Genomic DNA, 27,418 nt, shown 5'->3' with positions numbered 1-27,418 from the left:
AGATTTAATACCGAGGCGAAAAGGACCGCGGGAGGTCTCAGTTTCCTCTTCTGAGGAGGGTGGGGTTAAATACAGTGTGACATAACACCTGTAAGCAGTCCTCGCTGTTGCACGCCTTCTAATTTTTTGTGAACATGTGTGTGCCCTGCCTCTCTCTTTTTTTTTTTTTTACGGCCAAACCTACTTCCTGGTGGATGAGGCAGCTCCTCAGTGTTGTCGAGGCTAAAGGGAAGGTGGAGGCGGCTGTAGACGGTGTGCAGAAGCGATACAGCAGTTTTTATCCCAGTACACTTTATTAGTAGTATTTTGTATTTTTATTTTTTAAGGTGTTGCGCGTTTGCAGGAAAAAAAACCCCCAAAACAAAACATGGGAAGCACGGTGATGGAGTCCAGCAAGGGGAGCTCAAAGAAAATACCAAAGAAGAGGAGAAGTCTGCGGATTAACATGCCAGTAAGTCGGTGAAGTATCAAATAATTTGGCTTCTTACTGAGACTCTATGGTGGGGTGGGTGGGGTAAAAGGCTGTAACTTTGAGTGGGCTTTAGCCGATTTCGGTGCATCGCAGTCTGCGAGCGCACGCGACGCATAAGAGCGTGCGTGACTGACAGTTGTCTCTGAGTCAGGACTTGGTTAATCTGTCCTAATGGCATGTAAACGCTCCCTATAAACACTCAAAAACGTGTTTTGCCTCTTTGCATTGAGCATGTGCAGCAGTTCTACCTTTATTGTGATTGTAGCCACCTCCCATGTTAGGGCTGCAACTATTGTTTACATATCATGTTTACAAAAATTTGTTATTATGCCAATAATAATTGTGGGGAAAGAAAAATCCCAACACAGAGTCCCTGGTGAGATCCTGTTTTTCTAATGCAAACCCAACATTATTCGGTCTACTCTGGCACAAAAACAGGCGATGACACTGCTGATCTAATACGGCCCTGATTTACAGTTTTCTCTGTTTATTAAACTGGGTAATAACTATTTGCAATTGTGTAATCATTTTCTGCACAAGCTCCACAAAGCCTAGTTGTTATTGCGGGAGGCTTTATAGCTTTATTGTACCTCATGTTTCAAAAACAATTTGGTCACTCTGTCCTGACAACTGCTTCTCTCCTGGTAGCATTTGTTTTTGCATGGATCCACTATCAGATCCAGTGTGCTGCATAATTTGCTCGAGAATAACAAATGGACAAGTGCAAAATTTCAGCTTTATAGGCTGGAAAAACCTTCCCAGTGTGGCGTAAACCTTATGAATGCAGCTCTGTTTCTGTGGTTAATGCTCAAGTGTTAGATGTTGGAGCTTTCCATCGCTATGTGAACTTCCCCATTCTAAAAAAAATCATGGTGGAAAGTCTATTACAGCTGCATAAAAAATAAAATAACAGTACAGCTCTGCAAACTCGCCTAGTTACGTCTGTGCAGTTAAAACTGCCTTTCTGCAGCAACATGCATGGCATCATCGGCCTGAAGTGTAATGTCAAAACCAGCCCACAGTATGGGGAAGAAGAGTTTTGCCTTTCATTGTCCTGCAGAAGTTTCCGCAGTGGCAACACATGTTTACCTTCTTTTTGAATGTCAGGCTAAGAGTCAAAAGCAGGTGGGGTTAACCTATTTTCACGTAAAAGCGGACAAAAGGACATAAAGTGTCAGTTTTATGTTTCTGTTGTGTTTCCGGGTGAAGTTTGCTTTATCCCTGATGCTCAGATCTCTCTTCATGTGCAGGATTTCGGGGCGTTTAATGCCCCTCAAGTGGAGACGAGTGGCTCAACCAAAAGCGGAGCCCACACGGTACATTTTGAAAGATTTTTGTGAAATGATTCATTCACCTGCCAACTGTTCTTTTTGTTTTCCTGAGCTTGCTTTTCTTGCCACGCATCTATCTGCTCATTAAATGTGAATTTGCAAGAGCAAAATATTAGACAAGGTCATCCTCTCCAATTCTGCCAACCCGCACTGGCTTACAGTAACATTACTCCCACAGTGTCCAGGCATAGCACCAGCACATACAGGAAATTGATTTTTCTAAAAGAAAGCAGTCTCTTCCTACTGTCTCCTCCAGTTGATTTGAATAGGAACCAACTAACCATCCACTGTTACCTCATATCAGCCAAGATGCATATTATCTCAGTAATATTTGCGTGGTGCAGGTAAAAACCTGCATCGCCTTGTGTTTTGTAGGAGCAGATCTGTATCCACGCTAAACCCTGATAGCTGGTTCACTTGCCTTAACAGGCTCTTGCACAATGAAAGGGTGAAATTTGTTGGCAAACAACAAAGATGGGTGTGTGCTCTCCGATAGTTAGGGGATTGGTTTGAATAAAAATGTGTTTGTGGAGCAGGACCAGCCCTTAGCGTACGGCAAAACGGAGCTTCTTCTTGATTTCTTCTTCTTTTTGAGTTCTAGTATTAATATCAGACATCTTTTTTATGTCCCATTAGACCCCAGTGTTTATTTTCTTTTTCTCTCCACAACATGCAGTTTATCTGTTTCGGTGGGAGTAATTATTCTCCACAGACTGTTACTGCAACACCCCTGTTGCATTTAACTGTTTTCAGTAATAACAGCCCCTGAGCCGGAGATCCCTGCATAATCAAAAGCTTCACTGTATGGCGAGCCCACAAACGGTTAAAAGATTTGTTGTTGGCACATCCAGAGCAGGCAGCCGTCAGCGGTGGGAGGAGGCCCTCTCTGTCTCCAGCTAGATTGGCTGCCATCTCTCGTGTTTTGTTTTGGTATGGGCACAGCAAAGAGAGAAGGATTTCTCCATCTGTTTACACGATATCGACCTTGCAAAGGCACACTCATAAACACAGAAGGCCCAACTGAAAAATATTGTTACTGCAGTTTTAAGTAAGAGGAGTGCTGATCGTCTGATAGTGGATGTTATGGTGTCCTTACTGATTTGTCATATCACGTGGCGCTCCTCCGAACTGCATACCATGGCAACATAACAGAAAGACAGGTTTTGCACGATAAGGCACAGTTCTTTGTAGAAAAACAAATATCTTTGCGCTCATGCATCACTTGTTTTTTTTCCCTGGTTGTTAGAATGTGTACTGATCAGTATTTTTAGTCTTTATAGTGTCTTTTACCACAACTGTAGTGTGATTGCACATGTGCCTTATTGCAGCTTGCATATGAAACTTCTCATACTGCTCTTTAGGAGACACCATTAACTGTCACAAAGCGACCAACTATACAAAACTTGTTTTGTTTTGTTTTTTAAAAAGGAGAAGTGACCAAAGAAGTGCAATCAGCAGCTGTCATTTCACAATAAATCTCTTCACTACTTTTGCTTTTTTCAGTACAGCCCCTTGCTTTGCACTGCACTTGCTGTCTCTCATAACAGTGGCTACACGCTTAAACGTAAACCATGCAATTGCAAATGTGCATAAATAAATAAATCTGCTTTCTTATTATCTCTCAGGGAGAGCGACTCATTCGTTCAGCCAGCCCCATCAAAGGAGGTTCTGCCAAGAGCCCGGACGTCACCACACTGCCTCCGTGTCCCCAGTCTGCTCCAGTTCAATCAAAGCCAAATTCAAGTTCTCCCAAAAGTATCTTCCCTTATCCCTCCCATCAGAACTCCCCTAAGTCCCCTCGTCGACTGAGCTTCAGCGGTATCTTCCGGTCGTCCGGTTCTCCCTCTTCGAGCATCAAACTCTTTTCCAGAACCAGGAGAGGTAAGTAGAAATGCAAACACTGCACTGCCTGCAACCTGCTTGTTGCACTGCAGTGTTCATGAATCCATTGTTGGAATCTTTGTTTTAATAGTTTTAAGAATGCATGGAAGAAACTTGTGCAAATATTTGAAGTCCTCTTTTAAAGCAGAGTTCTAAGAGGAAGACGCTTGTAAAGGAAGTAAGACACAATAGATGAAACTGTCATTTCAAAGATTATTTGGTTTTCCTGCTGTACGTACATGAGGTAAAAACCCCCACACAGGAACCAAGGCGTCTGCATTTTCAGTTCATCAGTTCAGATATCAGATATCTGACAATGTCGGTTCACCTCAGGACAAAGTTCAATCAGGTGAGGTACCGGGAACAATATTTATTTTGTCATACCAGAGAACGGCACACAAAACGGTGCGCTCCTTTTGATACCCGACTGGTTTCAGAGAACCTTTAATTCTCACAATTGCAGATCTAGTCTCTCTCCTATAGATAAATAAGAAATAAACCAAAATAACAAGAAATTTAAAAAGAAAAACACCTGTATAAATTAGACACTCATTCACCGAACCACTCCCACTACCCCTCCCTGTATCTCCTTTTATCAGCTTCCATATTTTGTAGCAATAAGGAAGTGGAGTTTTTGGTTTTCTCTGAGTAGAAAGAGAAAAAGTAACTTCTTTGTTTTGTGCCGCTCTGCAGCCAACAAGGTCACGAGTCTTGTCAGACAGATGGCCGTCGCTTGAGTGCAGACAGACATTCTTCATAATCTCCTCTCAGATGTTAACAACTTTCTCTAGGAAAAGGAAATGGTTGGCTTTGTTTATTATCAGAATTAAGTTATCATCTCTCGCCCCCCCCCACCAGCATTAAGCCGTGCAGGCAGTTTGTTATTAGGTTTCAAGCTCGGCATCCTTGGAGTTTTGAGTCCAGCCACAGTACGTGCATTAAAAAACTCACGAGCTGCATAATGGTAATACTGGTATGCACAAATTAGTAGAAATGAGACTGGGCAGAACAAGGTCTCATTTTATGAAGACCAGATTTAACTGGTACGTCTTTAGCTCTTGTGTCTCCATTTTTTTTGGTAGTTGGTCATTACATAAATTAAAAAAAAAAACAAAAAAACCCACCCTGCCTACATGGAAACAGCCCTGTTGGAAGCAAGCATCAAACAGCTAAAAGGATGAGTCATTGATTTTTTGGCTTGTGCAAGTACCCATTCTTCTCTGTTTCCTCGCAAAGGGTCAGTTTGGCAGAGCTGCTGGAATAGCTCTGTTAGAGCCCAGACTGTAAAAGCCAGTGTGCTCAGTTTCCTCTGGAGATTGTTATGGATAGTAACGGGGACCAAAACACACCCCAACTGCTCCATCCCTCCCATCCCAGTTGCTGGTGATTAGTAGTGTAAGATGTGGTCTGAGGCAAAACACGCTTCCTGCTCACTAATGATGTGGCTTTAGATTATTGGTGACTAATAGCGACAGAGTATTTATAACTAAATATAAAGTCACTGAGTGGGCACTTGATCTGTTCACTTTTTTTTTGGAGTCAGATGTTTTTGTAGTAACCCCAGTTTTGCCACAAGGGTGCACTGAAGGCCTAGTTTGTCTTGATTTGACTTTCAAACTAGTTCTAATGAACCTTTGTAGTCACCTCTTTTATTAACATATTTGCAAGGAAACGAGTATTTTTGCAGACGTTTGTGTGGTCTCGATCATTTACATGTATCATTCATCAGGATGCAGGTTTTCATGTTTAGGTGCACTTGCTGCAAATATGACTAGAATGCTTCCTCTTTCCCCGCTGGTCTAAATATGTGTTTTCACGTCGCCTGGACATTGTCAGTCTCTCGCTGCTCAAGGCAAGTGTAGCGCTTTCATAGCCTTATCTGGAAGTGACCAGACTCTCAGGAGCTCCTCACACAGCCATGCAGAGGTTTTTTTTTTCCACCCCTCTCACTCTCTCTGTTGCTACTGTGGGCTGCTTGTTGTCGGTAAATAAAGGAAGTAGGGAGTTTCTAAATTCATAAAATGCAGGCCTTACAAGGGCACAATGACTTTATAAAGTCACAGATGAGATCAAAGGACTTTAAGTGCTTTATGGCTTTCACACTTAACTAGCTTCAAACTGGCTTGAAATGAGTGATTTTCTCTCGGTTTCTCAGTGGAATGACAGCTTTAGTGGCTTTATTCAGTGACTGTTAGGTGATAATCACTGATATCTGAAATTCATATCAGCCATTGACCCACTGAGCAGATTGGAACACTTGCATAACATGTTAATTGAGATCTGTGCTGGGCATGCTTCAGCTAATGTGGGCAGCAAAGAGGCGGCCATCTGTTAAGGGTAGGAAAGGGTATTGAATGGAAGCTTTCTGATCAGCTGACAGAAGATGGGATGTCCCCCTGCTGTCATCTGATGGGGGCAGGCCTCAGCAATCTTAAATGTCAGGCACCCGAAAATTACAACTGCCTCCACAAATGCCAGTGGTGCGTATCCTCCAGCTCTTTGGTGATGTCGAACTGCAGATTTAGAAGAATTTTAAATGAAGGAGACGTTTATGCAAGGGAACCTTGAGGTTGCGTTATCCCCACTCTCTGTTACATTGTGTTAAGACGGAGTGAAACAGATGTTCCTGTGCTGAATTTACTCTGCGAGCAGAGGGAGGGCAGTGGCAGACGGGAGGCGGGGAGATGTGCAGCTTGAGCCAATCGGTGGGGTTTCCTTTCCAGACTGGCCTCCTTTTACAGGCTGCTGACACCAGTGCTATATTAAAGTAACATCACCCACAGCTGCACCTGACAAGTCACAGCACTGACACTCCTGAGAGCAGGGGGAAATGCGCTGAAGTCTGGCCACACTTGCAATTTGCATCACTCGCAAATGGGAACATTTCTTTGCTGAGGCTCGGTGGAATTCACAGCTTTTCTACTCTCTTCTATCGAGTGTTAGACCTGCTTGCTGCTGGCTCTGTGGTTTGTAGAGTAGCTTGTACTCAGCACCCGCTGTGATTGTCTGTTTCTGTTCAGAACTAGAGAGGTACCTCCAAAAAAACAAATGCAATGTGGAACTTGACAGAACAGCTGAGGTTTGTTTTTCTCGCATAGTTATATTTTTTACCCTCTCACTGAAGGCATCCAGCTTCCAGAGGACCAACTCCTCCCTAAAAGACACCTTCAAACACAGGCGGCTGGATTTTTTTTTTTTTTTTTTTTTTAACCTTTACGATTTTGTTTATCTAGCAAATGGAGTGACTCTTACCTGGGGCAGTTTATGGGGCTCTTTTTGTGATGCGGATGGTCATGGTCAAATTTAGCTTAGAGCCCACCACCCACTGTGTTCCATGAAGAGGTTTGGCAGCTTGAGGAGAAGCAAGAAACGGAAGGAGCAAGATGGGCTAGGCGGGAGGCATCAGTCCGAGGCGTCCTACCTGTCTGGTAATGTGTAGAAAGACATTCAAAACAATTTCCTCTAACATTTAATTTGCTTATTATTTAGTAATTTAAAGTCAGAAAATAGTGAAAAAGAACCATTAGGATTTTTGCTGGCCAACAGCCCAAAACCCAAACCCATAACCTCATAAATGAGATACTGCAGTAAAGAGCGCTCCTGTGTATAAATATGGCTATCAGCAGGGTGATGTGATATGAAAGTAGTAGTTTAACCTCATTGTCAGGCTAAAATGGTAAATCAGTGCTGGACAAACAGAGCTGTGCTCATTACCTCAGAATATTGGCTCCTGGGTAGCTTTGCCCTAAAATGTTGTATAAATTCCTTTTTCATGGATTTTGTCCATGCTATCAACTTACAACTTTAAATGCATGAATAAATGTCTCAATAAATATACTTAACATTGACCGTTCAGGTTATTCTCGTCATAGCAAATTATATTAAATAAGAGCAGCTTTCTTTTTTTCTTAGTCTATATATGTATGTGTGGTTATTAAGTGTAATTTCATGTGGCCATTAGAGCTTCTTTTAGTGGCTGGTTTCACAAAAGCATACCATGCATTCGTGCTAAATAACTGGACACAGGTCAGTGGTGCTAAAGTTATGCAGGAGGGTCTGACGTGGAGTCAGCACTTAGTGATCGCTTGGCTAAATTCATATACATGCACGTACTGCATTGTACTTGATTCACACTGTCTGTCTTTGCTAATTTAGCGATTAAGGTGTGTGTTTTAGTTGTTTCATGTCTTAAAGGAGACCCATTATACTCATGTCCAGTTCCATGAACTCTACTAAAGTATGTCTGCAAAACGTAGTGTTTAAAACGTGTCTTATTTCCCTTTAGCTAGCAATGTGAAGTCTCTCGGTTTCATTCACTACCTATGTTCATCTTCCCTTTAAACCAGCTTGGTTCTCATTGGCTACACTGCAAAACAGAAGATTACATCAGCAGGTCGGTGGGTCTTTTGTGCTCACTGCCAAAATCTGTGTACAGATTAAAGAGGAGAAAAAACTTTAAATAATAAGGAAGTCTGCTTTAAGATGAAAATGCAAAAGTTATATGTATTTATTTTATTGTGATCCTGTCATTATGTCATAACGAAGCAATTTATAGGCACTCAGCCTGATGTAGCATCGCTTCATTGTCCTTATTTCTGTCCCATTTCCAAAGGGAGTTCAGAGTAGCTGCTCCATTTGGAGTGTTTCATTAAAATAGTCAGGAAGTATTTCAGCTTAAAGCTTAAGCAGAGATAATCAGAACACACCGAGCTGAATCGTTTAACACATCTCCTTACATGTGGGTGAATCATTTACATTTATGTACATCATTCAGGTTTTCACGATTGAACGCAAGCCGTGGAAAACGAGAAGTAATAGAGATGCCAAACGAAAATACCAGATCACCATTGGAGATGTAATGCAGTTTTTGTGATGTGTTTAGTTCGTGTTAGTAAAGCACTGAGGGTCATTTTTGTGGTGTTCAAGTGGCGCTTTATCGCAAACTTCACAGCTCCTGATTTAGAGCCAGTCTGACCTCGGCTGAGTAGACGAGAGGAGCAGAGTCCTCTGTCGTAATGACTCATGTCCATATGTGGCTGTATGAAGTTCACTGTGGGCACTGTGGGCCTCAGCCTGACCCATAGGTCCTTTGACGCCGAGCATCTACACTGCGTAAACCATGTCGCTTATATTAGTCACCGCACCCTTAAGGAGGTAGACACCTGCGTGTAAAAATTCTTGTCAGAGCCAATTAGATACCAGTTTGCTACTCGGTAATGCTGTGTACATGAGTTTCTACTGTCAGTAGTACACTTGAGATTTTGCTAACCTATCGAAGACCCCAATTGTCAAATTCTTCTTGTTCCTAGAAAATTATTTAAACCCTCATGGGTGATTGGTGTCATGACTGCAAATCCCTACCATCTCTACAAGCTACACCTTATACTTTTACTTGTCTAAAGGCTGCAGAGCCATGTTGTTTTTTGGAATAAAACTGTTCTTCAAGAACTGAACTCTCTATCAGTTAGTCTGATAACTGAGTTGACAGGCTGACAAGAGGTTAAAAATCAGAAAATAGTGAAAAATGTCATCGGGATTTTATAAATCACAAGAATATGGCTTTGCATTTCTCTTTTTCGTCTGACTTGCAAACCCAAAACTGTTAAATTTATTATGATATAAAACAAACAAAGAGCATATTCGCATAATTCAGATGCTGGAACGAAATCCTGTTTGGTATTTGTGCTTGAAAATACACTAATCAACAAATTAGGGTGTTACTGTGATAAGGAATTGGCACTTTCATTATCAGGTTAAAGAGAGATGATAAATTACTGCTGCTTTTATCTCCCTGCACACATAGATTTTCACTTTTAGATGTAATAATAAAACAAAAAACCTGTTAGATGGACTGCTTGCAGCAAGGCATCCATTTCCTGTTTCCTGGGTTTGGGCTAGCTGCCCCTTATTAACTGGGCTAAAGAGAAGGCTCCCAACCCCGCTGTTATCTGCTCCTGTGGAATGTGCCACAACAGCGTGGCTAAAATAAGAAGGCTACACAGCGGAAGCAGGGCACATCAGAGAGGCCACGCCAACTAAATGTCAAGAGATAGTGTGGAGTGCGCTTGGACAGGCCGAGCAAAAATGTTTGCTTGAAACACTGAGCCTCCTTTAAGAAAAGATATCTTATAACTTGAGTTAATCATTACCAGTATTAGTTTTTGATTATGAGGCATGTAATTACTGTTTTTTTTGTTTTGTTTTTTTAACAGGTAAAGTAACAAATCCACACCGACGCCAATACACAGACTTTAAAGCTGACTCATTTGGAAATACAGCTTACTAAGTTTACAGTGGTCATGCTTTATTTCCTAGGAATATTTAAATATAAATACTGACTAATGCTGATGCTTGCTTGAGACCGACTGTCAGTAATAACCGTTCTGGATGTCCCGTGCTGTAGGCCTTGTAATCTGAACCGTTTGCTCCACATCATGCATGTCACTCATTGTCTGGCCTCAGAAATATGTCACTGGGATGAGGCCAGTGCAGCGTGAGTGTCGCATGTCACCCTGCGTAAGATCGTGGGCGCCTGATGTGAAAAGCGTGTATGGTGTCTGTCATGTGACACACACCTACAATCTGACACTTCACCGGGAGGAGCTGCGTCACGGACAGCTGACTCTCACAGTGGAGTTATGTTTAATGTGGCTGCTTATGTTGTAATCGGCGTGGTTATGCTCGAGGGACACAAAGAACAAAAGAAAGACCTTCTTTTCTCCAGTTACACTCCTGACACTTTATTAGGTACATCACGCAAATACTAAGCTGGCCCTCTTTTTTTTTTTTTTGTCTTCAAAACTAATCCAAGAAAATATTTTGGTTCATATTAACATGATAGCGCCACCGAGTTGGTCCTGTCATTCCACCGCATCCCGAAGGTGCTTCATCAGATTGAGATCTGGTGACCGTGGAGGCCGTTTGAGTACAGTGAACTCATTGTCATGTTCAAGAAAACAGTTTAAGATGATCTGAGCTTCGTGACATGGTGCGTTATCCTGATAGAAGCAGTCTTCAGAAGATGGGTACACTATAGCTGTAAAGGGATGACCATAGACCTGCTGTTTTCAGCAGTCAGCAGCTGTCAGGTCTCTGCAGTCATGTTGAAGAACATGTCACAGGTTTAATTACAGTTTAGATTCGGTGGTTATAGAGACACAGCCACTTAATTAATGAACTTGAATATACCTCATGAAAGTCTATGATTTATGAGTCAGTATCATTTATATTTAAAGTGTGGCGTAAACATAGGAGTAAAGAAAATTACATTTTCAGTGTACGTGAACAAAAATCGTATTAAAATAGCATTAAATAGCTTTCAAATCCATTTTTATTCTACTTCTGCTTGTGTTTTAATCTAATTAGTTTCAGACATTCACATTTAATTATAACGACATGCATCAAATTCAGCGTTAATGAGTTTCCAATCCAAAGATGAGTAACAGGAGCTCAGCTTTTGGACTCAGGATTCAAGCCTGATTCCCTCTCAGCACAGCAGACCTGGAGTGTGTCTGACTTAAAGTGAGGACGGGGAAATGTTAACACCAAATACCAAGACACTAACCAGGCTGAGTTTCAGATGGACTAACAAAAACAAAAGACTTTATGCACCCGCACAGGTGTTTCCACTTCTTGCTAATTAGACTTCAGCTAGACTGTAATTACATCCCACACAGTCCCGAGAGGACGTCTAACACGACGGAAGAAGTGAAACCCACAAACACCAATGTGGTCTTTTGTTTATTTGTAAATGGATAATTCAGGCATTTCTATCTTAGTACCATCCATTTTCTTCTAATTCAGGGACTTGGGATGGGATCTGCAGCCTATCTCAGCAATCAGAGGTGGGGTACACCCTGGACAGGTTGTACACACACGGACAAACCCCACTAAGTGCATATCTTTGGACTGTGGGTGAAGACAAAGAATGTACAAACTCCACACAGATGATGGATTTGAACCCAGGACCTTCCTATTATGAGGCAACAGTGCTAACCATACAATTTAAATGTTTTATGGTTATAATATTTACAATGATGAATAGTGTTCTCTTTTTTTCCCCCACTGTGACCCACATTAGATCAACTGGTATTTAAATTGTGCTTTTCTAGTCTTAGTGACCACTCAAAGTGCTTTAGGCTACCAGTCATATTAAACCATATATTCATACTTTCAGCGCTTCAGCTTCCTCGCATCCATGGCCTATATAGAGTCTTTGGCCTGTGGGAAGAAGCTTGATTATTTGGAGGACGTGTATGCACAGGGAGAACATGGAGACTACTGCTCCACCATGCCACCCAGCGGGTGCAGAAACTCTTTTAAGCTTTTCTAGTTCAGTTACTCTTTATTTGATGTCATTGCTGCTTTTCAGGCATAAACTTGAAGATTTGCAGTTGAATCAGTGTCATATTTTTCTTTAATCTTCAACATGCTCCCACTTGTCTATTAAAGCTTGAATATGTTGCTAATTTCATGACTGAAGTCGATTTTACAGCTGTCTTTGAAATGTTGATTTTCTAGTGCTGTGTATCCCTGTGTAAAAAAAACAGGGCCACTAAAGCTTTATCTCAGTATCTGTGTTATTTCTCAGCTCATGGAAATCTCCTAGTTCAGATCGCTTTTGCTCCTCCGTTTATTGCCTATGACAGCGTTGACGGCATCTGCAGCAGCCACCACTGTAGCACCTCCTTCTCCAGTAGCAATGCTTATCATAGACGTCAATCAGCGCTGCGTCTCGGTGTTGCTGAAAGTGCGGTATGGATTGACATCCAGAGAAACAAGAGATAAGCTGAGATATCTATTTTGGACTCTGTATCTCTCTTCAGCCTCTGGACTCTCTACACCACCCCACACCCCAACCCAGGCATCCAGCCAACCAGTGTTCACCCAGGAGGCCCAGCAGAGCGGCCCCAGCCCTGAACGCCCGGAGCAAAGCTCTCGCTCTCGTTCCCTTTCCACACCTCCGGACACAGGACAGCGCCTCAGCCTCCCTTCTGCTAAACCCCCAATCCCTTCATCGAGCCCCGTGCCACCTTATTCTACCTCACAACAAGTGAGTCAAAAAAGATAAAAAATCTATTTTAAGAATTTATCTTTGACCCAGGGCAATTCAGCCAATGCCTGTGAGCTTTAACTCTTAAAAGAGTGGAAGTTAGAGTGAGTCTTTCAGATGGTTTGCTGCACATTCCTGCACCAAAATAAACAAAACATAAGCCAGACTTCATGTACAGCATCTCAAAACTCCAGATACAGATCAATGATGCTATAACTATGCAAGGTGGAAGTTTTTGGAGAGAGCGCTACAAGTTCACAGGCATTGACTGAACTGTCTCAGGGATCAGGAATTAACTGCATGAAATATGTGTGTTTAGGTCAACAACAAGGCTACTGAGCCATATCCTCCTTCCTTGCAGGTAAACTAATTTTTGCACCGGTTCAGTGTTGGCAACAAAAAAAGACTCCATGGGAAGCTGATAACTATTTTTTTCCCTTTGTGCCTGAATAACAGTGGCTTGCATGTCTCCCATCTATGAGTCATGTGCTCATGAGTTTATCTGCAAAGTGGTGTACAGAAGGCAGAGATGCAAATCCTTTTAATTCAGGTTCGCTTTTCCTCAAGCCTTGCTCTTGCGTCAGCAGGACTTTGTTTGTACCATAAGCTCTGAGCTGCTCTAGCTGCAGAGGAGAGGGTGTAAACATTGTCTTGACATAACTCAAACAGCTTTCAGTGTCAGCTAAGCCGCTGCATAATTGACTGTAACCGGAAAAACAGCTGAGAACAAGTTCAGTCTTTGTCACAAGACTTTTCACTGAAGGTTTATTTGGATTCTGACAGCCTGTGTCTGGATTTTATACCAGATTTCTTTGAGCTAGAGAGGAATTACTCCATCGCTCACTGTGCTGCTTTAATGAATAATTATCCGAAGACCCGTCTACTTTGAGTGATTGTGGATTCTGTGGAACGATGGTAAATCAATATTTCATCACCAGTGTTGTATACGGTTGGTATTAACACCCAGGGACACACGATTGTGGTTGGAGGGCGATGAGCCGGTGTGGGTCAGCTCCTCTGCACTTCCTCTGTCATACCTTAAGGGAGACTTGGAAAATAAGTTGTTGCAGTTTACATTTTGGCCAGAAGTGATTAAATTCATAGATCCGCGCTTGTCTGCTTCTCCGTAGTTCTCCTTTATCCCAAAAGCGGTGCCTACTGCGATGCCGCAACCAGAGATTTATGAAAGTGCAGGGGTAGTTCTTTTTTTTTTTTTTTTTGGACAAGAGAAGCGCTGTGTCACCGTTGCAGGGCAACACCAGGGGGGAAGGGGGTGGGGGCTGTTGAACATCCACGAGTAGGCATGCGGATGCTCTCCCGTTGTGCTGCAGTGGCTTCTTGTGAATATGTGCTTGCAAATTAGGAGCCAGGGGAAATCGGGTATCAACAAGCGCACTTTGAGTATGCAAATATCTCAGCATGACACAGCATATTTTCGGCTGGCTACTGCACTGTGCTGTCAGGGAGAGGGAGTCAGCACAATCTGCATGCCATATTCTCGGGCTCCTACTACAAGGACCCCAAAGAGTTGCTTTAGTTCAGCCATGTGTCTCGTTATGTCTGAAGAAATTATCTCTGTGGATGTGACAAAGGAATCCCCAGCTTCTTGCTGCTAAGCAACACAAGGGATTTCCTTATATGGCGAAGCACCCAGGTTGCGCTGCACGGAGGGGTGTGTCCTGAGCGCACGGTGCTTCCTGCTTTCTATCTGTACCCCCGCCGACTCCCCCCCACACTCTTCGTGCCAGCGACTGTTATTGTGGTGAGTTTAGCAGATTGAGGCTTTAACAATGAATTGAGCCGATTCGTTGCAGCTGGATTACTGCTCACGCGTCTGTGCAGTGGCTGTATGAGCAGCGTTGGTTTCCTCCGCTGCAGCAAATGGATCAGGACTGTTCCACTGCGAGTTTTTAAGGGGGTGTGTGCGTGTGTGAGAAGTCTAATATTGTGCCGCTAAAGTTGTACCTCCTCTGCGCGAGGGTTCTTATCGCGTTACCTGCGTATATTTAGCGGACCTGTTGTAGGTTTACGTAATCGGTACAGCGACAGGATCGCACGTTGCGGTTTAGTAGTTTTGGTTGTTTTGCGCACCGCGTTCGGTGCGATCACAGTCTCCTGGGGCCGCTGGGGAAAAAGTCGGCGTCGCTGCTGCGCTCTCACAATTTACAGCAAAGTTTTTGTGTGTGTGCTGTGGGGACTTGCTGCGCTCTTCACGGCGAACTTGTGCCTTTGCTCTCTCCTAGGTCTACAGTTTATTCGAAGGCATGCTGGAGAAACTTGATCTAGACGATGATGGTAAGTTACCAATTGCAATATTTGCTGATCTAGTGCTCACCTTTTCCTGTGTGTGTGTTTGTGCGCGTGCGCGTGCTATCTTCACCTCAATCAGTCCTGGCTCGGTATAATGAGGGTGAAGATGATCAAGACGTGTTGCCAGATTCAGGTGAATGTACCACGTTTAAAAAATAAAAAAATAAATAAAAAAAACTGCCCCCCCCCCCCCCGTTCGCAGTGCGCTGTGTGCGGCGCTTGTGTAGACCTGTTCACAGAGGGCCAGCTATTCATCCGAATTGTGTCAGTACCACCCTGCTGATTGCCCCCACAGACTGCTTTCTACCGGTGTGCTCTCAAAACGCGCGTGTGTGTGTTATTTGCCTCCCGTCTCCTTGTCGTCACTGTTTTAAATGCTGAGTGTTGCGGCAGGGTTGACGAATCAATGCGCATACATTTGCCCAAGAGACCATATTATAACCAATACAGACTGCTGGGTGCCAATGTATTGGGGTAATCAAAGGAGACACACACACACACTCTTCACAGCATGTAGGGGAGGGTTTTAATTGGTGTGCTAACTATGTCATCTCCTTGAAATATAAAACGAATATTTATCGAAATGTTAATGAAAGCTCCTAAACCAACTTAAAATAAAATAAAGACATTTAAATTGACCTTAAGCAACTGAAATAATTTCCACGATTTTACACGATGCATTAAATCACTTATGAGCTTTTACTTGAACCTATCTGTGAATTTTCTGTCACGGCAACATGTTGCAAGGATGTTATCTCCTGCAGTACTTTCCTGTCCATGTTTTCCCACTGTTTGTGTACTTCTATGTTTAAAGCGTAATTATCTCTAAGATGGAGCACTAAAGTGGCTGTAAGTGGTTCAGTCCCGTAATGGTTAGTGTGTGTGGTGTTGTTTCCAAGCTCTCGTTTTATACTCCCTGTGAGATTTCCCCCTTCCTCTGTACGGAAATTAAAATATTACTTCTGTAGTTATCTTCTAAATATTTACTATTAGCTGACAGTGCTGGAGGAGGTTTTAAAACCGTTAGCTCTAAAACCCAATGAAAGCACCTCATTACAAATAAAATCATATCACTGGCAAATTGTGATTAAAAATTTAAAAAAAAATTGTTCTGCAGAAAAAGTTCCCCGTAAGTGTTATATGGATATTTTAAATACTGTAGATTAATTTGAACACAAAGTAACTTATAGTCTGTAGAATCACATGTTTGTAATGTAGCTGTACTGTAGGACCACAAATCTTGAAATAACTGGTTCAGAAACACAGACATGCCTCCTGGTATTGAGTTCAGAGTCTGAAGACTCTCCCAAGTGACGTAGGACAAAATAAAGGATGCACTCTGAACAGGTCAGCAGTCTGTTGCAGAGTACATTAAATATATATATTTTTAAAAATGAAGGTGATGTCTTAGCTAAATATCTGGTTAAACTTTATTTGGTCCCCCCCCAACTGATATTATACTGAAGGTGGTGGTGGTATCTGCACCACCAGACATTGTAAGAGCTGACGTTTGGTCTCCATTATCAGGACTTTCTTTAATAAGGTGCTAAATGAGTTATTAAAGACTATTTTACATAACACTTTGACCTCCTCTAGATTACACATGTTGACCCTGTTGGTTAGTAAGAGAAAACTTGTATTACGCTGATGAATCAGAGAAACCGTTTACTTGGGGTTGCTAGCTCTGTTTCTACACAAAATACAGCACCCTATGCAGAGCCAGCTTGCCTGAGATTTATCCACAATGTGCAAGTGCAGACAACTAGAAGCAGCTGTTGGTCTCCGAGCTTGACAAGCTCAGTCCATTTTTAACAGGACACGAAATAACTATGAAATCTAGACGCAACAGTTTTCAGTGAAACCAGATGTAAGCGGAGTTGCGCCTGTTTCCAGAGACAATTGTGGCCACAAGATGGCGCTAATGTAAAGGATGGATGTAAACTGGCACGTGAGCAGCTTTATGACAGAATGTTGTATTGATATGAAAGGAGAGATTGCTTTCACTTTACTATGTTTTAAATGATGCCAATTTTTAGATTTTACTAAACGAGCACAGCTTGCTTTGCTTTTTTGATAGAATGACACTGGTCTGGAAGTGTTTTCACACTGGTTTTATTTATTTTTTGTTTTGTTTCGCAGCTGCTGAACCCGAGAGTGATATTTACATGCGCTTTATGAAATCCCACAAGTGCTATGACATCGTCCCCACAAGCTCCAAGTTGGTTGTGTTTGACACAGCACTCCAAGTAAGCACAATAATATGCTCTGTCCTTTTGACTGCAGACAAAGCTGTTATGACTTTTTGTTGTTGTTGTTGTTGTTGTTTGGTTTAAAAACCGAAGCAGGCACTCAGGCTAAGTTAATGTTCAATAAACTAAGCTGAAGTATTTTACCTCTCAGCAGTTTCTGTGAAGTGGCTGATCAAACTGTCATAAAGCTGTTAAACACTAATCCTCGAAAGTCTTTGATGCGTAGATCTTTAACTACTAAATGCACTAAGGCAATGGGTTAATAATCCTTATCTAAAACCAAGGAAAACTAATGTCATTGAGAGGTACACTACACAAGAGATTTTGAGTACTGTTCTACTTAACATGACAATAAGACTGCAATTCAGGATTAATTTTCATGTATCTAATCTAGTCTGTGAAATACTTGGATAGCTCTTCATGTCATATTAAAATGTTGTGGTTTTGACAAAAAACACTACAAGACCTAAAAGAAAACCTATACACTTCATTAGGTACACCTGTTCAACGATTAATGCAAATATCTAATCACTCAATCATATGCCAGCATCTCAGTGCGTTTAGGTATATAGACATGATCAAGGTGACCTGTTGAAGTTATGCATCAGAAAGGGGAAGACGGATGACTTTAATGACTCTGAAGGTGACATGGTGGTTGGTGACAGATGAACTGGTCTGAGTATTTCAGAAGCTGATCTCCTGGAATTTTCCCACACAACCGTCTCTAGAGTTTAGAGAGACTGGTCTGGAAAAAAATAAAATATCCAATGAGAAGCAGTTCTCTGGGTCAAAATGGCTTATTCATGTCAGGTCAGAGGAAAATGGGCAGACTGCTTTAAGCTGATAGAGAAGGTAACAAAAATAACCACTCGCTACGTAAAATGTAAGAAAAGCATCTCTGAGCACCACGGGTTGAACCTTGAAGCAGAATGCCACACCAGGTGCCTGTTGGATAAGAACAGAGGCTAAAATGTGTGTGGGATCACCAAAACTGGACAGTAGATGGGAAAAATGTTGTCTGGTCTGATGAGCCTTATTTTCTGCTGCAAAATTACAATTCTAGTATCAAAGTGTGGCGTAAACAAGATGAAGTTCAGGCTGCTGTGGTGTAATGGTCTGGAGACATTTTCTTGGCACACTTTAAGCCCCTCAGTAACAATTGAGTGCTTAAACAACACAGAGTACCTGATTATTATTGCTGACCATGTCCATCTTTATGGTCATCTTTATGACCACAGTGTACCATCTTCTATTACCTGCTTCCAGCATCATGTCACAAAACTCAAATTATCTCAAAACTTGTATCTTGAACTTGATTGTTCAAGAAACGCGTTCACTGCATTCAAGTAGCCTCTACAGTCACCATATTTCAGTCAAGCCGAGCACCTTTGAGATGTGGTGGAACAGGAGATTTACATCGTAGATGTGCAGCTGACAAAATTACTGGGCAATGTTTCCAGCAGATCCAACCCAGTACTATGAAGGTGTAACTAATAAAATAGCCGGTAAAGGTGTATCGGTTTATGATAGGCGTTAACTCCTAAGAGTTCACAGAATAATAAACAGAACAGTCACCACCTGCAATCAATTCAACGTTTCTTTGGCAGGTTAAGAAAGCCTTTTTTGCCCTGGTAGCCAACGGTGTGCGGGCTGCTCCACTATGGGACACAGAGAAGCAAAGCTTTGTGGGTAAGAAACTTGACAAATACCCCTTTCTTATTGTTCACTAAATAAAATACAGTTTATTGAAGGACCTGCTATTTTTATTTGGGTTTTTTTTTTTTTGGACATTTAAAAAGCTTCCCCATCAAAGATGCAGTCAATTGTGGTCTGTATTCGACTTTTACACATTTTACCGTGTGAGTATAAGTTCAAGAGTTTAAGTTCTTGTAATAGAGTTGTATAATAAGCTATAAAATGCAGAAGAAATCCTGTATTAAGAATTTAGATGAGAAAAAGAAAATGAGAAAAACATCTCTGTAAACTTCTGTCACTACAGTGGTGTCAAAAGGCAGAGCAGAGGTGAATTGGATTTGCTGTGCTTTACTGAAACGACTTGTGATGAATAATGAATGCAGAGTCAGTGTGAGAATAAAGCTGTGGTGTGCTGTTTAGACCACGCCCTTATAAGCGCTGTCTCTACCCAGCTGCACGCAGGCTTGGCTCTGTGTTGTTATTCATTATTTCAATGTGATTTTTTTTTTAATGCCTGTTTTCATTGCAGGAATGCTGACAATCACAGATTTCATCATCATACTACACAGATACTATAAGTCACCGATGGTAGGTGCAGGTCACAGCTAAGGCGTGTGAGATTTACCCCTCGTTCCACCAAGACGTACAGTTTTCTTTTGGTTCTCTTTCAGGTGCAAATTTATGAACTAGAGGAACATAAGCTTGAGACGTGGAGAGGTAAGTGCTTGTTCTCCTGTGGTGCATGGATATTGTAAGGGTTTCTTTCATTTTTACCAAAAAAAAGAAAAGTGTGAAAATGAATAAATACCTGAGTTGGACTGAGGCTGAAGGAATGCTGTTTGTCTGTTTGGGAGTGTGGAAAGGATTAAAAAAGAAAAGTCAGTGTGATACACGAGAAAATTCCACCTGACCCAAAACTATTTGTACTTGTTTGTATCCAATGACACGCTGATAATAAAAATGAAACCCCATTAGACCAAATGATTCCTTAATGGATAAGACAAATGATGTCAAACTTTCCACTAGAAAGAATAACATACAGTCATGTGAATGCAAAGGTTTTCACAGGACTCTGTGCAGTCATGTGGAAAAACTAAGTACACCCTTACTGTGTACACAGGAATTAAGAGTAGCAGCTGGGTGCTGATAATGAAATGCTCTTTATTAATTGATGATCAGTAATTTTGATCACCTCTGTAAAAGCAGATTTGCTTTTACTGGTCTGGAGCATTCAGGTGTGTGTTAAAACAGTGCTACATTGGCCCATTGGCAAAATGTCCCCAAGGTCAGACTGCACAGTGCTCAGAGAAACTGCCAAAAACCAGGCACTCAGACTCGGGTTTTTGAGAACTCTGCGAGCCTCGAGTAGCATGTTAAAGTTCATCACGGTACAATTAGAAAATGACTGAACACTTATTACTTGTTTGGAAGGGTTGCCAGAAGTCACGCATGAAGGCCAGCGGTCCAACAGCTAAAGCTGGGTCATGCAACAGGAAGTGTTCCCAAACACAGCCGCAAATCTGCAACAGAATGTCTGAAAAAGTGCAAGAATAAAGGTGTTGCAATGATTCAAAGTCCAGCCCTCATCCTTATTGAAGTGCTGTGGCAGTTAAAAGAGCTACGAGTACCCACAAACGTCAATTAACTCAAACCGACGTTATAAAAAGAAAGTGCTCCAAAATTCCTCCCCAACAATGTGAGAGACTGATAAAGCCATAGAGAAAATAATTACTTCAAGTTGTTAAGGCTAAAGGCGGTTCCACAAGCTGGTGAATTATGGGGTGTATTGCATAAAATCCTGTGAAAGGTGTTTTTTCATTTGACTGTATGAAAAACACTGAGCAAATAATTAAATTCTTGTTTGTTTTTTCTTTTAAATATATGGATGCATATATTGTCTGTGTAGAAGTGATTGTAAGCCACCATTGTTTTGTTTCCTGCCTTGCAGAGGTTTACCTTCAAGCAACATTCAAACCTCTGGTGAACATATCACCAGATGCAAGGTATGTTTTCAGAAGGAATAAAATGTGTAATGTCTCATTACGTATTTGTGAGTGAGAGGATTTTTTATTTTTTATTTTTTTGCAACTAACGTCTGCTGTGCTTGCAGCCTATTTGACGCCGTCTACACTCTCATCAAAAACAAAATTCACCGGCTGCCTGTCATCGACCCCGTTACAGGGAATGCACTTTATATTCTCACACACAAGAGGATCCTCAAGTTCCTCCAGCTCTTTGTGAGTCCAACCCATCAGCTTGCATTAGCATGCATAAGATCAACGTGGTTTATTGATTTTTTTTTAAATTTATATAGGTACAAATGTGTATTATGAACTTTAGATGGGCTTTTAAACTACATACATGATTCAATAAGAAACAAACCTTTTTTTTTTTTCTTTTTTTAAATTTGTTTTAAGCATGAAAAAATCAGAACAACATATAGAGCAATACAGGGCACAAACTGATTAAGATTATGCAGGCTGGAGACCTTCAAGGTGCTTTCTCTAGTCTTCTCTCACTTTCACTTAATTGGCTCCCCCTAGTGGTCAACTTTTTAAAAGGAAGAAATTGGATGAATTGTTTTGACGTCTTCCTGCCTCTTCACTACGAGTGTTTGTGTGCCTCAGATGTGTGAGATGCCAAAGCCAGCTTTTATGAAACAGACTCTTGGCGAGCTGGGCATCGGAACATACCACGACATTGCTTTCATCCACCCAGACACACCCATCATCAAAGCACTCAACATCTTTGTGGAGCGGCGAGTGTCTGCTTTGCCTGTGGTGGATGACTCCGGTGAGACCACAAACTTCAATACTGGCATCGTGTACCTTTTTATCAACGCAACCTAATCAACTTTATACTGATTAGATTTTTTTTTTTGTTCCTTTTCTTACAGGCAAAGTTGTGGATATTTACTCCAAGTTTGATGTGATTGTAAGTTTAAACATACCGCATTTTTTGCTTTATCAAATACTTGGGGAATACTGTTGTTTGGTTGTTTGTTGATTGTGTTGTTGTGTGTAGAACTTGGCTGCTGAGAAGACGTACAACAATCTGGACATTTCAGTGACCCAGGCTCTGAAACATCGCTCTCAGTACTTCGAAGGAGTTATGAAGTGCCATAAAATGGAAACGATGGAGACCATTGTGGACAGAATAGTCAAAGCTGAAGTAAGACACAGAGACGCTGGATTCAGTTCCTCAGGCGTAGCCCCACTGCTGATTTCCAGCTCACCTGTAACTGTGCGTTATTGCTCCAGGTGCATCGGTTGGTGGTGGTGGATGAGCGCTCCAGTATCGAGGGCATCGTTTCCCTGTCAGACATCCTTCAGGCGCTGGTGCTCAGTCCTGCAGGTATAGATGCTCAGCATTGCTAGCGTCAACTCCCCCTCTGCCCTGGACCTTGAGCTCTCTCTCCCCACCTGCCCTCTAACCCTGCCAGAGGTAGGAAACATGCCTGTTTGGCTTGCAGCTGACTATCACCTGTAGCTGGCTATGAAGAGGCATGGTGGCCATTTGTCCGGTGTCCTGTTTGTCCTGCTGGCTGCAGCATTGTGCAGCAGTGTTGTGTGGATTTTTGTGTTTGGACAGAATGCATAGATGAAAAAACTTGCAGCCGGTTCTTGAGTAAAATTAAAAGTAAATGAGAGTTTGGTGGTTTTCAGTATACAGTGGCTTTTGTTTAGAAACAAGGAATAATGTGTAAGTAGGATAAAGGGAACCTCTGTTAACAAGGATGAGTCCACGTTAGTATCGCACTGGAATTCATTGTACACGTGCGGTACTTCAGTTTTGCAAAGGGCTTTCCACTGCGGTCCAAATGTTTGCTCCCTCCAGACACTTTAATGAACTATGTATGCTCTGCTTTGCTGATGTTTGGCTTGTTTGGCCTGCAGCAAGCTCTACATTTAGTATTGATGTGCTTGAAAGAAACTAACATGCTTGCACAGTTATTATTTAATTTTTTGTGTGTGGTTTGTTCAGATTATAACCCCATCAGATAAGAGATGGTGCAAAGTACTTGAAAGAAAACGCAGCACACAGGCCTTTGTCACCTCATGAATTCTGTTTTTTAACCCAGCTCTTATTGACGTCTCTCAAGCCGTTTCGGGTTCTTCCTGAGTCTAAACAAAGTCTAGCGGGGCAGTTGTGGAGAGTTTTAAGGAGAATAAAAAAATGTTGTTTTGATAAAACAGGAAGTTCAGTTGGCGGGATGTTGTAACAGCAGGCAGACTTGTGCTCACACACCTGCTTTTATTGACCTTGGTGTGTAACTGCAGTTACACAGAAATGGTTGTTAAAATTCCAGTCATTGGTGTCGAGCCTAATTCCAAAAATCAAAAAGAATATAAGGATCAAATTAAAGTTTAAACTCTGCTCCTGTCTCTACTGCAATATTTATATTTACTTTCCCTGTTAATTCATAACTTGTGCTCCCCCCCCCCCCCCCCCCCCCTTTCTCCCCCTTCTTTCTTCTGCTCCCCAGATACCTGTAAGGAGGAGAACGCGACTGAATAAGATGTGGATGTATCAGCTTAAGTGGAGATGTGGTGGGAGTAATTAAATTGAAACATTAAGGTAGGGAGTGTAAGGCTGAGTGGAGCCAGGCTGAAGGTCCCAGATACCCCTGAAACCAATGCACTAATAAAGGCTTGGAACCCAAAGAGCTAGACTGCTGAGTGAAGTGGACTTCTGCACTGAAGATTGGATTTTCTTTTCTTTCTCTCCTGAATTTCTTCTTTGTTTGTTTTGTTTTGTTTTTTAACACTGATCAGATATGCATATGTTAAGGGTGTAGACACTGATCAGCTGCAACATTAGAACCACTGATGGGCGGAGTAAATATTGAGTCCAGTGTGTTCTAATTGTGTTTTGGGTTCTGACATTTATGAGGTACATAACATTCCTTGCTTGATGATTCTGCTAAAACAAGACTGATTAGACTCTAAATTAGAAGAAACGAGAATAGGTCATAGAAAAAGTGTTTGAACGTTTTTAAAAATCTGAGTTTTCTGCATGTTATTGCAGAAAACTCGGGGGGAAAAAAAGTGCCAAAGATGCTCATGAGTTGTGTACAGATGCCTCAGATTAGTGGAAAGGGACTATAGCCATCCACCAACCACCTGAACCAGCCCATCTCTGACACCCAAGGCAAAAATTCTCAGGAACACTTCAGTAAACTGCTTCCAAACTTCCCAGATCCCAATCTAATCAGTCATCCCTGGGGAGCACAGGTATGACCTGATCCACCAGGGGTTTGCCCTCATTGTATGATACCAGATAGAACAGGACACCCAAGGGTCCTGTCTCCATTCTCAATACACTACAGCAGGTTTGGTGGTGTGACGGAGACCTGCCAACAGTATTGGGACGGTGGTTCTTATGTTGTGGCTGATTCTTGTTAACACAGATAAACTCCATTACGGTCTCTTTCTGGGGAAAGTTTGGAAACGTCAACACGGGTTCTGGTGGGTTTGGGATTCAGCGTTTCGGGTTGTGTAGTTACAATCATGCTGCTGTCATCACAAGTTTAAGTCATGTAGGAAGGCGAGCGTTAACTGGTAGCAAAACCACACGTCATCTGCAATGTGGCCACTTGACGCCATTAATTGCCAGTGCCAATACAGACCTACTCAATGCCCAATATTTATTTGTGCCTTTATTTTCTTCTCTCCACAGAAATGTATGTTGTAAAATGGGTGCAATGATGAGTATGAATGTGTAATATCGAAGCAGAGTGCAAATTGTACCTGCTTCTTCAAAGGTGTGCATTAACTTGGTTGGTTTGGGGGCGGCATAAATTTAAAACTGTGCCAGAAGCGTCAAGAAGTTCTGTTAAATCTTATTCTTGAAAGAAAATCCTAAATCATGCTGGCGCTGTTACGCAGTGCTCAGAGGGAGGATGCACGCTTCTGTCAGCCAGGAGTGCTTTAAGTCACGAGTGATCAATAAGAGTTAAGTATGGGTTTTTATAATGGTAACACCTGGTTCGGGAAAAAGCCTTTTTTAAATATTTGAAAAGGCCCTTTTTCTCCCCTCCTTCCCATTTATTTTCAGTAGTTTTGAATCTTCAAATCAGTCTGGTTATCTCAGCTGTAGCTCGACAGGACTCATCTCCATCTTCGAGTGTAAATAGGATCGTTTTGGGGAAATGTGTCACAGAAAGCTTTATTTTTATGAACACTGACGTGTTTGAAGAGAGACTGCAGGTTTCATGTTATTTTTGTAAATACATTGTGGCAATATGTGTAGGTCAGAGAAACTTTGTAACGGATCAACATGTACTGTAAATGTGCAAGCATGAGAAACTACACTTCAGCAGTATGAATGTTGTTTTTTTTTTTCTTTTGTTTTCTTTTACTTTTTCTATTTTTCTGGCTGCAGAAAAATAAAGAGACACTGAATGTACTGTAAGCCATGTTTTTCTTTTTTTGAGGGGGGTGGGGGTTTTCATGCATGTTAGGGGTAAAAAGTAAGATCAAACTTACTAGGCTAGATGCTCCACGACGTGAACTCTCACAAGACGTATTGATCCTGGAGCGGTCGATATTGAAGCTCAACTCAGCTGTATTTTTATAGCATTTTTCATGCGCACATTTCTAGTGCTTCCTCTAGAAAATTTAATAATGCAAAAAATGTAAGCTTAAAAATGCTAACATCAAAATGAGACAGCGGTAAGTAAATAAATACAAACTTTCAGCACCAAAAAATGGTAAAATGTTAAAAATGCACCAATAAAACCGGATTTTAAAAAATGTATTTAGTAGGCTTTGAATGTAATTACAGGAACTGAAGAAATACAGTTCAGTGTGAAAAATAAGTTGGACAAAAGTAATAAAATGGTGTAAAAATGCTTTTCATTAAATAGTTTGAGTCCTTGCATTCTGATTTTAAAAAAGAAAAAGATTTTAATTAGGTGTGTATTTAAATATATTTAGATTAGCAGTAAAACTTGCCCCTGAGAAAATGTGTGCGCTCCGATTTGGACACAGGCCTTTGGCACTATGCAAACACATGATCACCTGACCTCTCACACATTTCACAATAGACCGATGTTAGCTCTCAAAAACACTGTTGCAATAGTGTCCCAATTTTAACACCCACACCCCTCCAGTGAACCTAAACCCTGAAGTGCAGCATTCAAAGTTGGTGTGCTACACATGAGGACGATGCACTCGCCGGCCACCTTGGATTGCTTGGACCCCCTTTTTTGCCTTTATATGGCACAGATTCGACACAGTGCTGAAAAACATTCCTGTGAGACTTTGGTCAGTACTGATATTATGACTGCATTCTCCGTGAAACCTAAAGATGATTGTGTTGGGGAAAATCCTAGAAGATCAGCAGTTTCTGAAAGCAGCCCAACTGGCTCCCAACAAAGATGCCAAGCTCAAAGTCGCTGAAATCATCTTTCTTCCTCATTCTGATGCTCGGTTTGAACTTCAGCAGGGCTTTTTGATCACATCTACATGAATAAATGCATTGAGGTACTCTACTGTGTGTAGCGTTTACTTACTTGTACACTTTAAAGAAATAAGTAGTTAATAATATCAGTGTTTTGTTTCCTCCTTAAATGAGATTTAGATTCCTGTCTCAGATTATTTTTACTCTTCTTCAGCAAATGTTTCACTGACCACAAACAGCTGAACTTCCCCAGTGCTGGAAGCTGTTGAGGTTCCAGCACTGGGGCCTTTTCTCTTTGTGGCACGCTGCCCTGAGGATATTTTAGAGCAGGGATAGGCAGCCATATGTGCCAGAGTGTGGCCGGAAAAGGATGACTCGTTTTAAAACACAATTTTAACACCCCAGCAGGTGGTGGTCCTCCCTGTATATGTGACCCACTTGGTAAAATCAGCTGCCATTTTTGTTGTAGATGAAGAAACTGTCTGCAGACACACATGTCACAAACCCACCGTTGCCTGTGTTGGAAGCTAGTTGAACATATGTGCTGCAGCCACAAGGTGACACTGTAGTACAAATCTCTGGCAGCACGAGGCTTCACGCCGTATTTCCACAGTTGATCCCATCCTGGTATGAACAGGACCTCCTCTGCCTCATTCAATATTTACATTCCAATAACAGATTAATGATTTCCACACTGTCTATTTTTATATATTTATTTTATTTATTTTTTTACCTCTTTTGAGGAAGTGGCTTGATTTCAGCAGGAAGTTTTAATGGTTGCCTCTAAATGAGGCAAAGGTATCATGTGTGGATCTGATGGACTTCCAAATGAAGGGTAAAGCTGGACCAGACTTAATCCAGACAATCTGCTTTGATCTCCCAATCTCCCCTGTGATATCCAGCTCTGGGAAAGCCTCCTTTACACCTTGTAGCCCTAAAGCAGAAGAGGCACAAGGGCTTCACCATCCTCCCCCTCTTCTCACTGCCCATCTTTCTCCCCTTCTTTACACACACACACACACAC

The 27,418-nt window shown here is 41.7% G+C and overlaps 1 protein-coding gene across 5 annotated transcripts; it reads left to right on the top strand.

Annotated features, from left to right (window-relative positions):
* Nucleotides 1-195: 195 nt before the first annotated feature.
* On the top strand, nucleotides 196-25,398 carry LOC146687686 (5'-AMP-activated protein kinase subunit gamma-1-like). Of its 5 annotated transcripts, XM_085439419.1 has the most exons (17): nucleotides 236-252; nucleotides 344-451; nucleotides 1,723-1,788; nucleotides 3,429-3,684; nucleotides 12,510-12,736; nucleotides 14,980-15,031; nucleotides 17,186-17,292; nucleotides 18,903-18,984; nucleotides 19,520-19,578; nucleotides 19,662-19,707; nucleotides 20,939-20,993; nucleotides 21,101-21,227; nucleotides 21,618-21,783; nucleotides 21,887-21,924; nucleotides 22,015-22,161; nucleotides 22,251-22,344; nucleotides 23,477-25,398. In XM_085439419.1, exons 2-17 carry the CDS (start codon nucleotides 368-370, stop codon nucleotides 23,506-23,508), a joined length of 1,638 nt encoding a protein of 545 aa, XP_085295545.1. In that variant the 5' UTR covers nucleotides 236-252; nucleotides 344-367; the 3' UTR covers nucleotides 23,509-25,398. The 5 variants fall into 5 exon arrangements, 4 of the variants coding, with proteins under 4 accessions (XP_085295544.1, XP_085295546.1, XP_085295545.1 ...); XR_014916437.1 differs by having other exon boundaries at nucleotides 196-451; nucleotides 22,251-22,434; XM_085439418.1 differs by having other exon boundaries at nucleotides 196-451.
* Nucleotides 25,399-27,418: the final 2,020 nt, after the last annotated feature.

Source organism: Copadichromis virginalis, linkage group LG18, assembly GCF_057382275.1.
Source record: "Copadichromis virginalis isolate Kocher_CV1m ecotype Utaka linkage group LG18, C_Virginalis_male_GT1.1, whole genome shotgun sequence".
In the NCBI taxonomy this organism is placed as follows: Eukaryota; Metazoa; Chordata; class Actinopteri; order Cichliformes; family Cichlidae; genus Copadichromis; species Copadichromis virginalis.
This window is presented reverse-complemented; position numbering and strand designations above follow the sequence as displayed.